Below are 16,951 nucleotides of genomic sequence, written 5' to 3'. Positions count from 1 at the left end.
TCTGTGCTGCTGCTAGTGGCGGCGCTGCCTTCAGAGCTGGGCAGCTTGAGAGTGGTGGCTGCTGGCCAGGAGCCCCGCTCTGAAGGCAGAGTTGCTGCCAGCAGCAGCACAGAAGTAAGGATGGCATGGTATGGTATGGTATGGTATTGCCACCCTTACTTCTGCACTGCTGCCTGCAGAGCTGGGCCCTCAGTCAGCAGCTGCCACTGTTCGGCTGCCCAGCTCTGAAGGTATCAGCACAGAAGTAAGGGTAGCAATACCGCGACCCCCCTAAAATAATCTTGTGACCCCCCTGCAACTCCCTTTTGGATCAGGACCCCCAGTTTGAGAAACGCTGGTCTCCACTGTGAAATCATTATAGTATACGGTAAAAGCACACAAAAGACCAGATTTCTCAGAAGGACACCAGATTTCACGGTCCATGACATATTTTTCATAGCCATGAATTTAGTAGTTTCCTAATAATGAATGAGACATGGCTTAGTTTAGAGCCTCAGTTTGGTTGAAATTCTGAGGATATTTTGGAAATAACAGAATGCAATGGTAGAATTAAAGTATATTGTAAATACACAGGCACAATCTTTTGAGCAATCTTAGAATTGGCATGTCCTGACTTTTCAGTACTTCACTTTACAACCTTTTAAAAACAAAAACAAACCAAAAAACCCCCAGTTTTTTGTAGAACTTTGGTTCCTTCTGTGCGCACCTTCAGTCACCATATAGAATGAAGCGGGACTCCGGGTAAGTCCGATAAGATAAAGTACATGGGAGAGCATTTGTCTTCCTTGTCTCTTGGACTGAACTTTCTCCTGACAGGCTCTGCCCTGTTGAGTCTCCTACTCATAGCAGATATGTAGGACACTCTTTTATCAAAAAGAGTCCAGAAGCTCTGCAGCAAACTAATGAGCCAGGGGAGCTTCCACCCTCTCCTGGGTCCTGGAACTGTGTAAGCAACCTCATCCTCTTTGCTAGAGTAAGATGCTACTATGGATGAGGGAGGGACAGGATAACAACAAGAGAGACTTCTATCTGTGGGCCCAAAGAGAATCCATGAAGGGCCAGAAAAGATCCCTGTTGTCAAAAGATGCAGGGAATTTCTGTGACCAGAAACCCTTCTACTCCCAGTGCTTGGGTTCCTGGATGATGACTCAACTCCCTTTATGGAGGTTGCAAAGCAAGCCCAGACATCCACAAGACCCAGTGAGAGCCATGGGGGCACATCTGAGGAACATTCAGAGAAGGCAAGGAAGAGGGAAACACAACCTAGACAAACCTTCCCCCTCACCATCCTCTTCCTCTTCAGCAGGCCAAGTCAGCTTGCCACAGAAATAGGCAACAAAGAAGGCCCAAGCAACAGCTGAGTCAAACCTGGCCTTGGTCCACAGAACTGAGGGGGGCCAGGCATTAGAAGTGGCAGAAAAGCCCAGTCTGACTGGTACAACCCAAACCCAGGTGCAAAGCACAAAACATCTCCATCTTCTCAGCAGAGGGAGACTCTATGGGCCTTACCCTATTATGCTAAGGTTCTCTTACACAGCTAGAGTGGTGCAAAGGATCCTTACTGTAAATGAGAATTAGGCCTGAAGTGGTCTCCTGCTGGGAAGCAGAAGGGACACTGGAATTTGGGTGGTCAGGCTGCTCCCAAAAAAGGGCATGACATTTCCCTCAAGTGGGAGATTCCCTCTACTTGTGTGGAAATCATGAATTATATTTTGCACTTATACAGTGCTTTTCATCTGACATTCTCGAAGCATTTTATTAAGGCAAGGTGAGAATCATTAGCCCCATTTTACAGGTGAGGAAATTTAGGCGCAGAGAAGTGAAGTGATCTGCCTAAAGTCACACTGAAAGTCTCCGACAGAGCTAGAACTAGAAAAGATGTCTCTCTTATTTGCTGCCTTGCATTTATTTAATATCCGCAGAAGTAACTTACCTAGAAAATTCCAGCACATTAAGAATTTCAAAGGCTTCCTCTTTCCCCAGCTGCAGAAAAATACATTGTACAGAAAATTAAGATGATGTGAACGATGCATATATATGTATAGAAGCATCATGATTTCAAATGTGATGTGATGATAGCGCCCTCTCCTGGTTAAAGAGGTATACTGTCCTATTTCAGTCTAACTGTGAAGTGGCAAATTCAGCCCTCATTTGCACTTGTACAACTCCAGTGACTTTCAATTTCTCTATTACCTTACGAGCCTGCAGTCACTCATTTTAGTGGGGATGCATCTATATAACAGAGGAAATTCTAGCTCCCAATCTTTGCAAGCACATAAGTATGCTTTAAAAAAAGACTAAACATTTAAACCTGCTAAGTAAAGGCTGTTGACATAAGGAAAGGGTTCAAATATGGTCGTAGACATAATAGATAAACAGTGCACCACCTGAATAAAAATCTTCCAGCAGAAGCAGAGACATTATTGTGATAACAAATCCTAACAGGCCTAATAAGCAGGATTCCCCCAAAAGTGTGGGCATTTATTTCATGTGTCAGACAGCAATGTACGGGACCAATATGCAAAAGAGACTAAGATTTTCTGTTGAAAATTGCCGCATTTAGGAGCAAACCCTGGAATTACCAACAACCCTCCCCTCCACAAGCACAACGTTTCAGAGATGCAGTGAAACCTGTTTGATTCTACTGCACTGAGAAGCAAGTGCTGAGGGATCCAATGAAGGGACTGGTGGAGTTGAGTGTGGGTGGGCTGAGGGAAGAGAAATGAAGGGTTTATGGATCTACAACCAATCCTGTAGCAGAGCAGAGGTCCAGGACCTGACTGTAGCCTCAGAGCTGCACTGGCAGCTGCAGAGCTTGGCCTAGGGAGGGAGGATTCCTTACCCATAGAAGTGGCATCACACAGCCCAGATACAGTACTCAAGCTGTGTGCTGGAGGCAGGATTTGTCTTGTGGTGCTCAAATGGGCTTAGCTATTTTAGCGATAACACCAGGTGCAGAGTAGGTGGGAAGGCCCTGGGCAGGTCCAGACAACACTGAACATCCAGGACCTCCAACACGCTTTTTAAACCAAATAACAGTGTTTTGAAGTGAAGAATAGAGATTCAGCTCTAGCACATGCCAGGACTTAGAAGTTAAAGGGACAGTTACATATGGAATTACACTAAAGTATATATTCGTTCCAATCTATGTATTTTGTTTTCTCTTTGGGGGAAATCTTCTCCCCATTGCCCATCTCAAATTAATGTGCTTCCCAGAGCATCCCATAGGGGCAGCTTCAATTTACTGCCTCGATTAGTATCTTTGCTCTTTGCCTGTTCCACTGAGGAAGGACCCCGGGATTCACCTCTAGCCAGATCCTTGGCTCTGCCCATCCCACTCTGCCAAAACCTGTCTGCACATGGCCTCAGAGGGAGCCCTGTAGAGCTGCCCGTGGACCCATACAAAGGGGATGTATCCCATGCACATATCCTTGAAAGTTACTGTACACTACACATGCTCTACTTACCGCATCAATGATAACTGAATGTGGAGTTCTTCCTGTGAAGATATAGCCAAGCTTTTTTGCTCCTTTTACTAACGCCCCTTCATCTGTCAATACAAGGAGCTTTGCTTTATTGGGGACTAATCAGAAATATAATCAGATGACCATGGAAAAAAACTACTCCCATGAGCATTGCATTGGCAGGATACAGGCAATGGGCAGCCACTGAATCAGAGATGTCTAAAATCTGCTACCGAGAGGAGCTAATCAGCAGCAATTAAAAAGTTTCCATCATAACCCTTAGATAAAGCATGCTTGCACTGGCATTCCTCCTACAAAACTGCATACAGGTTAACAGGGCTGCACACATGTACTTTATACTTGGCATTCTGTATATAATGCATTGTATTTGTTGAAGCATTAACCTATCCTAAATGCTCAATTACCGAGGGACAAGTTATACTCATTGCTATATTTGCTTTCCATGACCAACTCTTAGTATAAACTTTCATGAGTGATGTACCCAAATATTTGGATGCTAATATCTAAACTGTATCATTGAATGTATTAACCTAAATTTGGGTTATTGCAGATTGTGTACTATATGAATGTTATGACTTTTAAACCAAACTTTGTACTTTTGGATAATCTAAGCACTATACCCAGTAGGGATGTAAATAGCAGTTAAAAAAAGGAATCGTGTAACTGATTAAAATTGTATCGGTTACATGGTTAAATGTTTTATGCAGTGCTCTGCTGCTGGCCCCTGCACCCAGGGATCCTGGCCACAGACCGCGGCCGGGGATTCCGCCACCCACGGCTGGGGACTTCACGGCCAGCTGCCAGCCTGCCCCCAGGGTGGCAGTGGAGTCCTGGGCAGTGGAGTTTAATCATTAACTGTTAACTGAAACCAATAAGATTGATGCAAATCAGTTAACTGGTTAAACATTTACATCCCTAACACCCAGATGTACAGACACTCCTTCCTTAACCTGTGTATTATATAATTGTAACATTTGCTTTAATACAAAATTTTAAATCTGTTCCTATTGAAGAGCCATAGTTTGTCTGTTCGTGTTCTGTAAAGTTTTCTTTAAACTTGTCTGGAAAATTAGGACGATCAAAGCTACATACGTCAATATTTATACAACATGCATTTAATCCAGCTTCTGCTGGAATGACTCAACAAACTTTTTTCCACACAAAAATTCACCATATTCTATTGGAGACTGGGGAAAGTAATGAAGAGCTCAAATAATTCTGCAAGTTAGAACTCAGAGGCAATGCCTCAGGCAGTGGGATGTACCACATACTTAGAGAAAGACAAGTGGCAAGGTCTGAATTCCCCTGTATCGGTGGGGTTTGCAATGTCCAATTCCATTGATCCTGGTATATCCATGAGGAAAGCCTTCCCACATCCTGAGAGCAGAGCTCACAGCTGAGCCTTCCTGTTTGCTCTTCACCCCACTCCTGTACCCAACCCTCCCTGAAGAGAGGTAAGAGGCACAGAGAAGAATTCATGCTCCTTGGCCCACATTAAGCACTGAACAAATCTCCACATGGTAGGATAAAAAAAAATCAAGTTATATACAAAAAAAAAAACCAGTCATTGAGGGGAGTTTGCCACAGAGCTACTGCCCCACCCCAATCTGCGGGGCATGTCTGTTCCTTCTGGTCTCCTTTGTTCACCTCAACAGCACAGAATGAAGGGGAACATGGGCCCCAATAAATTCTGGACCCAATTCTTCATTGTCTCATGTCCTGTGTAGTCGTTTACACCTTCATAAAGTGGGTGCAGGATGCTGCCAAAGTAGAACAGTGGCAGTGTTTGCGCTCATTTCGCACAGGCATAAAGGACGACACAAAGGGCAAAGCAGTGGACAATCGGGTTCTGCTAGCTCGTTGATGGGGCTAGTTTGTGATTGGTTGCTGCAAGGATACAAAAAGGGGATAAGGGAGTCAAAAATGGAGTCTCACCTTGCTAGTTGCCTCAAAGGGGTGGCAAAAGTCTTGGGTTGTGGGCCCACCCCACCCCTCTACATAATCCAGCAGAAGCAGCTGGTAGCAGCGGGGATCACCTCTGAAGGATGAAGCAGTGGCTGTGCTCCCTCTGTACAGTGGGGAGCGCCAGGAGATAGTGTACCCTCTGTGCACGCTGGTGTCTTGAAGGCACCATAAAGCCCATTATTAGTCATACATGAAAGGAGATTTTGTTTGCTTTTAAATGTGTTTTTTAATTTAAGAGCATTTTTTAAAAAGCTCTTGGCTTCTCTCTCCCACCCCACAAAAGAAGGAGAAAATGACCAACCTGGTGAGGAGGCCTGGTAGATTATTGTATTTCCATCTCTCTCAGGAACAACAGTGTGACACACGGCCAGCAGAGTGAGGAACTCCTGTATGTGAGCAGCTGTGGGCTACATAGAACATCACCAAGTTAGTCTGGTACTTTCATTACAAGGAGACTCAATGTATAAGACATAGGCACGTTCTGGATTTTAAAACAGAACTCGATCCGTTTAGATGTGCAACACCCACTTCTCTAACTCAGTGTATTGCCTCTCACCTCTCAGCCATGTAGAATATTGGAGATATCAAGAGCCAGTGCTAATGAACTCTCATTCTGTGTGCAGCACTCGATCTACAGGTAAATTACTTACACACACACACACACACACACAGTTGGAAAGCCAGAACCATTGTCCTTCCACTCAAAAAAACAAAAGGGGCTTGATTTTGTACATCCCTGCACCTTGTGTAGTCATTTACATCTTTGCAAGGTAAAAGCAAAGGAATTAGTATAAAATGCTACCATTGGTCTAGTGACTGGAAAAATTGAGATTTGGTAGTATTTATACCAGATTTACACAGGTGCAAATGACCACATAAGGAGCAATGTAGTATAAGATTAGGCCCAGGTGCTCTGCTAAAAAGACTTGTGGAGACAAACAGCTTAATTAGTTCTAAAAGAGCTCTTCAAATTTATGAGTGGGATTATATGACAGGGTTGCTTGTGATGGTTGGGAGCAGTGCTCAGCAGCCGTGGGGCTCACTACTGAGGTCATGCCGAGCATTTTCTCTCTCTCTCTCGTGCCTGGTTGGCTAGTTCTTACTCACATGCTCAGGGTCTAATTTATTGCCACGTGGGATTAGGAAGGAATTTCCCCCCAGTCAGACTGGCAGTGACTTCAGGGGGGTTATGCTTTCCTCTTCAGTGTGTAAGTGCAGGTTACTTGCTGAGATCATCTGTGTATCTCTCTCAATCAATTTCCTGCCATTGCTGGGGCCTTGAGCATTGGTGCACCTTGGTCTCTCCTATTCTCTGCCTGTGGCACACAATTGTTTAGTCTCCTGTGGGCTGTAATACTTTGGTATAATTTCAGTTGTTGGGATTAGTGTGTGGATGCTGGTGGCCTATAATATACAGGAGGTCAGACTAGATGATCTCATGGTCCCTTCTGGCCTTAGACTCTATGACTATGACTTGAGCTAAAGGTGAAATCATGAAGCTGACAGCAGTAGTAAGTTCCTTATCCTCTCTATGGGCTGGCCAGTAGAGGACAACAACACTCACTCATCTTGTAAACCTCAGCATGAACTTTACACAGCCAAAAATGCACAATCAGCTACTATACTGTCCTGCTAGTATAACCCACACAGCTTCTGGGTGTGGTGTTCAGTCCCATCTAGTAGCACCGAGACCACTTAGAGAGAGAGAGATTAATGAGTTTGCTCTACAGCCTTAGCTAACAGGCAGCTGGCTTTTAGCTCATGCGGTAGAGGTTCATGCCCTAAGCGCCAGAGGTCCCCGGTTTGATCCCGACGACCGGGGTCTGTCGGTATTACAATAGCACTGTAGCTGGTCTTGTTGAATAAGAGATGGTCATATAAAAATGATCTGAGATTTTATTAAAAAAATGATTCCAAGATTTCCAGTACTCACTCATAGATTTAAAGTTTAAAAGGGACCATTGTGACCATCTAGCCTGACCTTCTGTATAGCACAGGCCACAGAACTTCCTCAAAATAATTCCTAAAACAGATCTTTAGAAAAAGATCCAGTCTGGATTTACAAATTGTCAGTGATGGAGAATCCTCCATGACCCATGGTAAATTTTTCCAATGGTCAATTACCCTCACAGTAAAAAATTTACACCTTAGTTCCAGTCTAAATTTATCTAGCTTCAACTTCCCGCCATAGGATCGGGTGATATCTTCGCCACCAGATTGAAAAGCCCATTATCAAATATTTGTTCCACAGGTGGGTACTTATAGAGGGTAATCAAGTCACCCCTTAACCATCTCTTTGTTAAGCTAAACAGATTGAGCTCCTTGATTCTAATCACTATTAGGGTTACCATATTTTAATAAAAAAAAAGGAGGACACTCCATGGGGCCCCGGCCCCACCCCCGCGGCAAGCCTGAAACAGGGAGGCAGCAGGTAAGCTGGTGCTGGGGGGGGGGGGGGCGCGAGGAGGTGCGGCCCAGTCCGGCCCCCCCGGCCAAGAGGCTCTGGCCCTGGCGTCTCTGGCCTGGCTCGGCTGGGGCCCTGGGGCGCCGGCCCTAGTTCCAGCCGAGCGCGCCGGCCCCGGCCGAGCATCCCCAGCCCTAGCAACTCCAGCTCGGCTCAGGCCCCGGGGCACCAGCCCCGGCCCAGCACCCCCAGCACCAGTCCCAGCGGCTCTGGCCAAGCAGCTCGGGCCCGGGCCCGGCCCCGGCCCGGCACCAGCCCTCGTCGAGCGGCGCCAGCCCCAGCAGCTCCGGCTCTGACCCAAGCCCCAAGACCCCTCCCTATTTTCCCGGACATGTCTGGCTTTTTGGCAATTCCCCCTGGACGGGGATTTGAGGACCAAAAAGCCGGACATGTCCGGGAAAATCCAGATGTATGGTAACCTAATCACTATAAAGCATGTTTTCTAATCTGTAAATCATTCTCATGGCTCTTCTCTGAACTCTCTCCAATTTATCAACATCCTTCTTGAATTCTGGGCACCAGAACTGGATACAGTATTCCAGCAGCAGTTGCTCCAGTGCCAAATACAGAGGTAAAATAACCTCTCTACTCCTACTTGAGATTCCCGTTTATGCATCCAAGGATCACATTAGTTCTTTTGGCCACAACGTCACACAATGAGCTCATGTTCAGCTGATTATCCATCATGACACCCAAATCTTTTTCAGAGTCACTACTTCCCAGGATAGATTCCTCCATCATGTAAGTATGGCCTACTTTCTTTGTTGCCAGATGTATACATTTACATTTAGCCATATTAAAATGCATATTATTTGCTTGTGCCCAGTTTACCAAGTGTTCCAGGTTGTTCTGAATCAGTGACCTGTCCTCTCCCTTATTTACCACTCCCCCAATTTTTGTGTCTCTGCAAACTTTATCAGTTATAGTTTTATGTCTTCTGTCAGGTCATTGATAAAAATGTTAAATAGCATAGGGCCAAGAACCAATCCCTGCGGGACCTCACTGGATGACGATTCACCATTTACAGGTACATGTTGAGGCCTACCAGTTAGCCAGTTTTTAATCCAATTAATGTGTGCCATGTTAATTTTACATCATTCTAATTTTTTAATCAAAATATCGTGAGGTACAAAGTCAAACACCTTTCAGAAGTCTCAGTATATTATATCAATACTATTGCCTTTATCAACCAAACTTGTAATCTCATCAAAAAAGATTACCAGTTGGTTTGGAAGGCTCTATTTTCCATAAATCCATGTTGATTCACATTAATGACTCTACCCTTCATTAGTTCTTTATTAACAGAGTCTCATATCAGCCACTCCATTATCTTGTTTGGAACTGATGTCAGGATGACCGGCCTATATGTATCAGGTCATCCGGTTGATCCTTTAAAAAACCTGGTACAAAATTAGCTTTCTTCAAGTGTTCTGGAACATCCACAGTGCTCCAAAACTTATTGAAAATTAACACTGACTGTCCATGAGCTCCTCAGACAGCTCTTTTAAAACTCTTGGACACAAGTTATCTGGGTCTGCTGATTTTAAAATGTCTAACTTTATACCTTCTATTTAACATCGTCCCGAGACACTAGTGGAATGGAAAGAGCATTGTCATTCTACATCATCTGTTTTTCCCCCAAATACAGGACAGAAGTATTTATTGAATATTTCTGACTTTTTTGCATTATTATTGATATTTCTACCATTTCCAGCTAGTAATGGACCAATTCCATTGTTAGCATTCTTTTTGTTCCTAATACATTTTAACAACTCCTTCTTATTGTCCTTAACTCTGCTAGTCATAGGGTTCTACTTGTGTCCCTTGGCTTCCCTTATCAATTTTCTACAATTCTTAACTTTTGATTTATAGTCATTACTATCAACTTGCCCTTTCTTCCATTTGTTATATTTTTTCACTTCCCCTCTAATCTAGGTTGGTTTTTAACCAGCACAGCCTTCTTCCTCAATTGTAGGATTGTGGCTTTTTGGGCATCTAGTAAGGTGTTCTTAAAACAATTATCAATTATTCACCTTTTTTGATTAAATTCTTCCTGCCCAGCTGATCTGGCTCATAATTGTTTTCAGCTTTGTGAAATTGGTCCTATTAATTGCCGTATGTGTGTGTATACGTGTGTATATATATACAGAAAGAGAGAGAGAGAGAGAGAGAGATGGCCTTTATTCTGCTTACACATTATAAATGTGATCAAGTCATGATCAATTGTACCTAAGCTACCATTAACTTTTAGTTCTGTGATCAGCTCCTCTTTATCTGCCAGATTCTGTGAGCAGGTCCTGCCTCATACCAGCCCTCTAATACAAGGGCTTATGTCTCAGGCTCTCTTCCTACTACAAGTGACAGAGTCAAAATTAAAACTCTGGAATTCCTGTCTCCTAGTCCTGTAATTCAACTACTATAATTTCCCTTCACCTTGCCCCTTTTTTACCATTAAAAAAATAAGTTTTGTGCAGCTTCAGAGATAAGGTTAAAAACAATTCTGCTTCAAACTGCAGATCTACAGTAAGGACAACCTATATAATAAAATTCTAGGACTGTCAGTCTTTGAAGTCTAGAATGTCTGCTGAGTCAGCGTGAAGCAACAGTAACAGCTACAAACATTGTTGAGTGCTCTTTTTGTTTAGAATATCACCAGGTTGAATAATCCCAGAATTCACTGAGAACAATTTTTAAATTCTCAGCCATTTTGACTTTACAAATTACAAATCATGCAACAGCAAGACACGTATTTATGCCAAGCCTAGAGTCCTAGATAGCATAGATAACTCACTCAATTACCATCCCTACTCTACAGCTAATTTGCATGCAATAATTTCATTGGTTGTATGAGGGAGACTGCAAAGATGGTGGCATACTTGGCCCAGCTGCCACAGTTCTTCAAAACCACCCACACAGCACCAAACCAGTACACGCAATAACCCCAAATACGTAGAGCCCCTGACGGCAGCATGCATCACTCATTCCCCACCCACACAATTCAACACAATCTCCCAGCACAACACAGTCAACACACAAATCAACACAACCATCCACTCAACAATACAACCAGCAGACACAATAACCCCAAACTTCTCTGAAGCCTAGAATGCCCTGAGTCAGTGTGAAGTGATGGAAACAACTACAAGTATGGTTGAGAGCTCTTTTTGTTTAGAATCTGAGCAAGTTCACTCCTCCGTGGGATTCACAGTCTGTTACTGCCCAACTTTTAAGTTCTCAGTCATTTTCAGATTTTATTTTAAAAGCCACACATGATTTTACTAATTATACCCATGCAAAAGCAAGGGCTAGCAGCTACTAGTAATGCGTGACAGCCCACATTACACTTCAACTGTAAAATCCACTGCCATTGGCAGGGTTTCTGATTAACTCTTTTTTCACAATACTAAGGCCACAACATCTTGCAACAGCTACTGCATGACACTTCAATTAAAAACTAAGTAAGCTCAAAAATTGTTGGGAAGCAGATCTCTTAAGATGTCTTTGAAAAAGAAAACAATACACCTAGTACATATATGGTTAGTTTACTTTGTATATTTGTTTTATACTGTGAATATTTTAATAGTTAAGAATGGAATTTGGCTCCCATCATTAGACCCCTATGGGATTGCATGGGTACATCTTAGAGCAGAATTTGGATCCATCCTGAGCAAATACCAGTAATCATCTAATTTATTATTACACCGGAGAGCAGAGACTACATTCAAGGACATGAACAGATGGTGTATCATCAAAAAGAAATGTGAGAAATGGAAATTTTATTGTCCAGGAGGTTACATGCAGTTGCTGTGTTATTTCTAATGAAAGCGGTGAAACTTATACCCCCATCTCCACAAAATATGCAGCCTGCTGGATTCTCATTTCAGCATCTGTTGCTGCAAGCCTTTGATGTCCACATAACAAATATATTACCTAGCCTATTATACACTTTCACAATTTCTTTCCATCTGAACCTGCCTTCCCCCGCATCATAGGTTTTAAGTGCCACCTCCTCCTCTATTTGGCTTGTATGAAGCCAATTTAATTTGTTGCTGTCTTTATGTTTTCACAGTTTACAATGGATTACATGGCAACCTCCCAATTCTATAGCAACAGATCACCAAACAGTGAGGCCTATCGCTTCAGCTCTTTCACACAGCTGCCATTTGTTTTCTTGCTATATTGTTCCAGCACTGACACAATATTTATTGTGTCAATGAAGACTGAGACAGAATCAAAATACTACCTCAGAATTATGTGCAAAGATCCTCATGTTCATTAACAACTTCTGTGGTTATAATTCTGATTCTCCGTTTGAAGTGTACCCCCTGCCCACACAGACTATCAGATTCTGCATTATTCGTTATGGTTTTCATTTAATAGAGGAGAACCCAACCATTCTGTTGCTGAAATTCTAACAGCCCCTTGAACTTCCTTGTTTAGCCCTTGGGCCATGCCCCAGCACAGATGCCACCACTGCTTTAACTCTTGATTCCCCCCCCCCCTCCCACTGCCCTCACCTTCTTTTAGTCCCATTTTTCTTTTTTATATATCTGGACATTTTTCTACTTTTTTATTTTGCCCTTTATCTTGTTTTGCTCCCCATCTGCCCACTAGTAGCTCCCACTCTTACCAGCACCATTGCTTCCAACCTTCTTTCTCCCAGGCACCAGTTATTCCCATCCAATCATGTTAACCCTAATTTAAATGTTTGTGCTTAGAAGTAGAAATCTATTTCTTTTCAAGTTTCACCCTAAAAAGAGACACACCCCCCCCCCCCCATGGTATATGCAATCCTTACCAAAGCACACCCTGGCCCAGATCCTCAACCCATATACATTGCATCCAATGCACACATGCAAGTCCGGATTTTAAAACACATGTAGAAACATGCTCACAAAAATCCAAATTTGCAAGTATGGTGATGCCTTCATTGGGTTATGTGTGGGGAACTGAACCCAGGACCACCTGATCTAAAAGCATGACCCTTTACTGCTTGAGATAAAGGGCAGGGTCTGTTAAATTAGGAGGCAGCAGCAGACTTACAAAACCTCATTATGTTCTCTGGCCACTAGAGGGGGAACAAAGACTCAGGCTTTGTTAATACTGGGTCCTTTCTGCCAGCAGAGCGGGTGCTGAGTACACAATTTAATTGTTGTGGATTTGGAAATCTGCACCTGTATGCCATAGCGGGCAGAGCACCATTATTTCTATCCCTAAGAATCTCCAGACAGATACAATGACATAAAAATGTAACAGAAAAAAGACTTTAAAATGCATCTCTAACTTGGTAGTGACATTTAATGTTAGATCAACTCCACGGTTCATAACATTTCCAGAAAGGAAGTAGATTGACTTATTTTTCAGTCAGTTTGTTCATAAAGACTTACAAAACATTTTGCAGGGTCACATGATATGTGTTTGCTACCCACAAGATAACAGTTCTACCACCAGCACAGCTAGCAAAATAATTACCCATTTTAGTCCCATGTGGGCTTGGGTCTCACCATTGCTAAATGCCTTTGAATCAGTGGTTTTCAACCTTTTTTCATTTGCAAACCCCTATAAAATTTCAAATGGAAGTGCGGACTCTTTTGGAAATCTTAAACAGTCTGCAGACCTCCAGGGGTCCATGGACCAGAGGTTGAAAACTACTGTTCTAAATGCAATATGACAAGAACAAGTATTACTTCTCATGTCTACCACACCTCTTTGAGGCTCAGTCCTGTAAAATGCTGGGCACCCCGAAACATGAAGTCACTAGGAGTTGAAGGTATTCAGCACCCTTCAAGCACAGACATAGAAAGAATTCATATCTGACCTTTCTCAACATCCAAACAAAACTCATTTTCCTCTAACTGTCATGGTCTGAAGGTCCCACAAACATGGGAGAAGATGGTTTGTTTAACAAATTGCCAGCCGTTACCGAATATCTGTTTTTTTTTTAATTGCACATATCAATGAGAAGGAAGTGGAGCAGGCGTGCGGACAATCAGCTTTTTTGAAAATTATTCTTTTTCCTCCCAAACCATGGCAATTTCTTATTGTTTGTGTGCTGATGAGTGGGTAAAGTTTGGGCTGAAGCAGTTATTTCCTGAAAAGTGTCACAGTCCCCTGAAGCCTCCTACAGACTCTTAAAAATTGCAGTATATCCGCACCTGTGTGTTTTATTGAGATGGAAGTCTAGAAGTGTAGAAAACGATGAAGTATTTTTTTATGCCTGTGATAAAACAGAACAGAGTCAGGGCATGGGGGCTAGTTCTCAGCTCAGCGTTGTGAGTATTTACTGTGCATGTGTAACGCCGACAGACCCCAGTCATGGGTGGGTGGGATGGGACCTCTGGAGCTTAGTGCATGAGCCTCTACCGCATGAGCTAAAAGCCAACTGGCTGTTAGCTGAGGCTGTAGAGCAGAGTCATTTTATCTCTCTCTCTCTCTCTCTCAGTGGTCTCAGTGCCATTAGGTGAGACAGAACAGCACACCCAGAAGGTTTGTGGGTTACACATACACAACTTTGAAGTTCCATCAATCGATTTTACCCAGTTTATAAACAGTTGAACATACTCAGCAAACCTTATTTTAAGTCCTTGAAAAGTCAGCGACTTCCATTCTAATAAGAATTTAGGGCTTTCTTCCTAAGGATACAGCCTGTATAATCTCCTTGATGCTGTGGCAAAAAACATCCAATGGAAGCAGCTATGAAAGGCAAATATGGACATTCTTCCCCCAAAACCTAATGAAGAGGTCATGCGAATCCTTCTATATATGTCAAGTGACAGTGAATTTTTTCTCCCAGAAAACTTTCTACAGAATAATCTTTCTACAGAATAATCAATCTCCTTGACTGACAGTCAAAATTGGATTTGTCCATCAGTCAATATTCAGAGTTAGCAATGGACCAAAAGAGCTAAGAAATTGAAAGAAGAGGCACGTGGACAGCAATGTCCCCAGATGATGGAGAACATTCTCCTGGGATATAAGATAGACTTGCACCCTTGGACTGGGAAGTCTGTGTGAAATCAAGGGCTATGCTAATGAGTGAGCACATGTGTATATAGTGTTTGTGAAAAGCAATCACAGATTGCTGTAGAGACCAAGGTCCACAAGTCATGCACAAAACACATACAGCACAGGCAGACAATACAAGCTTCCCCATAATGCTCCATCAGTGTTGCTCAATCCTTAGTTTAAGGGACCACTTCTAAGGTTGAGAGAGTAATTCAGTCTCCCCAGTCCATTTGAATTGGCCTTTCCTCAAGGACTACTAATGAAGGCACTAATTAGTGTAAATTGTGGCATCCACCGAACAATACATTTCTTATAGACCATTGAGCTGCCATCAGATGGCATACACTCATTCCAGACTGACACCATGTCTACACTACAAAATTAAGTTGATCTAACTTATATCAGCGTACAGCTGCTGCAGTAATTACATCACCTGTGCGTGTCTACACATTGCTCCCTGTGTCAGCAGAGTGTGTCCTCACCAGGAGCACTTGAATTGACTGTACTGTCACTGTGAGGCCCTGTGGAACAGCAGGGGCAGGGCCATGGGGAAGAGCCAGGGAGCCCCACCGCGGCAGCTCCCCACCTCCCCTCCGCCCGGGGAGCCCCCCCGCGGCAGCTCCCCACTCCACCCTGCGGCATCCCTGCGGCAGCTCCCCGCCCCCCCTCCGCCCAGGCAGGCCCCCCTGCGGCAGCTCCCCAGCTCACCACCGCTCCGCCTTCTCCCCTGAGCATGCTGGCGCCACTCCACTTCTTCCGCCTCCCAGGCTTGCCGCGCCAATCAGCTGTTTGGCGCGGCAAGCCTGGGAGGAGAGGAGAATTAGAGCAGGGGCGGCGTGCTCAAGGGAGAAGGCGGAGCGGAGGTGAGCTGGGGCAGGGAGCGGTTCCCCTGCATGCCCCCCATTACTTGCTGTGGGCAGCCCTCCCCATTCTCCCCTACCCCAGCTCACCTACACTCCAGTCCACTGCCTCCCCTGAGCGAGCTTTTTGGCACCTCCAACCACTTGGCGCCCTAGGTGGCCGCCTAGTTCACCTAGTGGTTGCACTGGCCCTGGATGCAGCATGAGAAAGGGCACTAAACTGTGGGCTTCTATGGTAACAACATTTCTGGGTTTTGCCCTGTAGGTGGAGGTATTCACATACTTTTGCTTGATCAGAAAAACTGTATGCCTTTTATGGGATCTGAAACTTAAATTTGTATAGTCATTTTTTGTGGACCCCTTAGACATAGTCTGCAAACCCCTAGGGAACAAGAGACCACAGGTTGAAAACCACTGATCTAATGAATACAAATCAGAAGAATGTAAAGATACCTAAACTGGGCTGTGGTGATGTGCATGGGACAGGAGCTTTTCTTGATGCAGTTTACTGCAATGCAGGGTCAAGTAAAAGAATAAAATATATTCTGCTGGCTGGACTACCTCTCTGATGAATAGTTGGAAACTGAAATCCACAAACATCTGCAGACTCCATGACAGTACATTATGCCATTGATCATTATTAAGTCATTAAACCTTCAGGCATTCATATTATGTTGTAATTATAGTTCTGAAGTATTAGAAGGTGTAAACAGAAGAGAAAGTCATGCAGTTGTGCACAATGTCTCCTTAAAGCTTCTTTTAATAAAAAGATTCCTCACCAAATAATATTTTAAATACTGTACTTTAAATATTGTATAATTACTAATACTAATCTGACCATTTTTATTTTTTTAAGCTTGGCACCCATTAGTTTACAAAACCAAAACCTAGTTAGAGTGGTATCAGGCTCTGAGATACTAAAGAGAACGGCAAGGGCCAACATTTTCAAAAATGAATTTGGGTAACTCAATGTTTAGATTTCAGAAAGTGCTGAGTTCCCACCTGAGGAAAAACAAGACACCTCCAGTTGGGCACCCAAACCTGGGCCACCTAAATCACTAGTTACTTTTAAAAGAAGTCTTAGCCTAAGTTCATTTTGTTATTAAACTTCCTCTCACGCAGGTCCATATAAGTTAATTCCAGAGTCTGCCTTTGGGATAGTGCAGTATTTA

At 43.5% G+C, this 16,951-nt stretch overlaps 1 protein-coding gene across 3 annotated transcripts in view; it reads right to left on the bottom strand.

The window, feature by feature from the left end:
* ATP8A2 (ATPase phospholipid transporting 8A2) overlaps positions 1-16,951 on the bottom strand; it is a 584,689-nt gene that overhangs the window by 408,064 nt on the left and 159,674 nt on the right. For all 3 annotated transcript variants that reach the window (XM_034758733.1, XM_034758730.1, XM_034758731.1), the window contains exons 17-19: positions 5,752-5,857; positions 3,468-3,550; positions 1,934-1,983 (exon numbers count right to left, since the gene is read on the bottom strand). In XM_034758733.1, coding sequence (XP_034614624.1) covers positions 1,934-1,983; positions 3,468-3,550; positions 5,752-5,857 — 239 coding nt within the window. The remainder of the gene's footprint in view (positions 1-1,933; positions 1,984-3,467; positions 3,551-5,751; positions 5,858-16,951) is intronic.

This window comes from Trachemys scripta, chromosome 1 (genome assembly GCF_013100865.1).
Source record: "Trachemys scripta elegans isolate TJP31775 chromosome 1, CAS_Tse_1.0, whole genome shotgun sequence".
Taxonomy (NCBI): domain Eukaryota; kingdom Metazoa; phylum Chordata; order Testudines; family Emydidae; genus Trachemys; species Trachemys scripta.
This window is presented reverse-complemented; position numbering and strand designations above follow the sequence as displayed.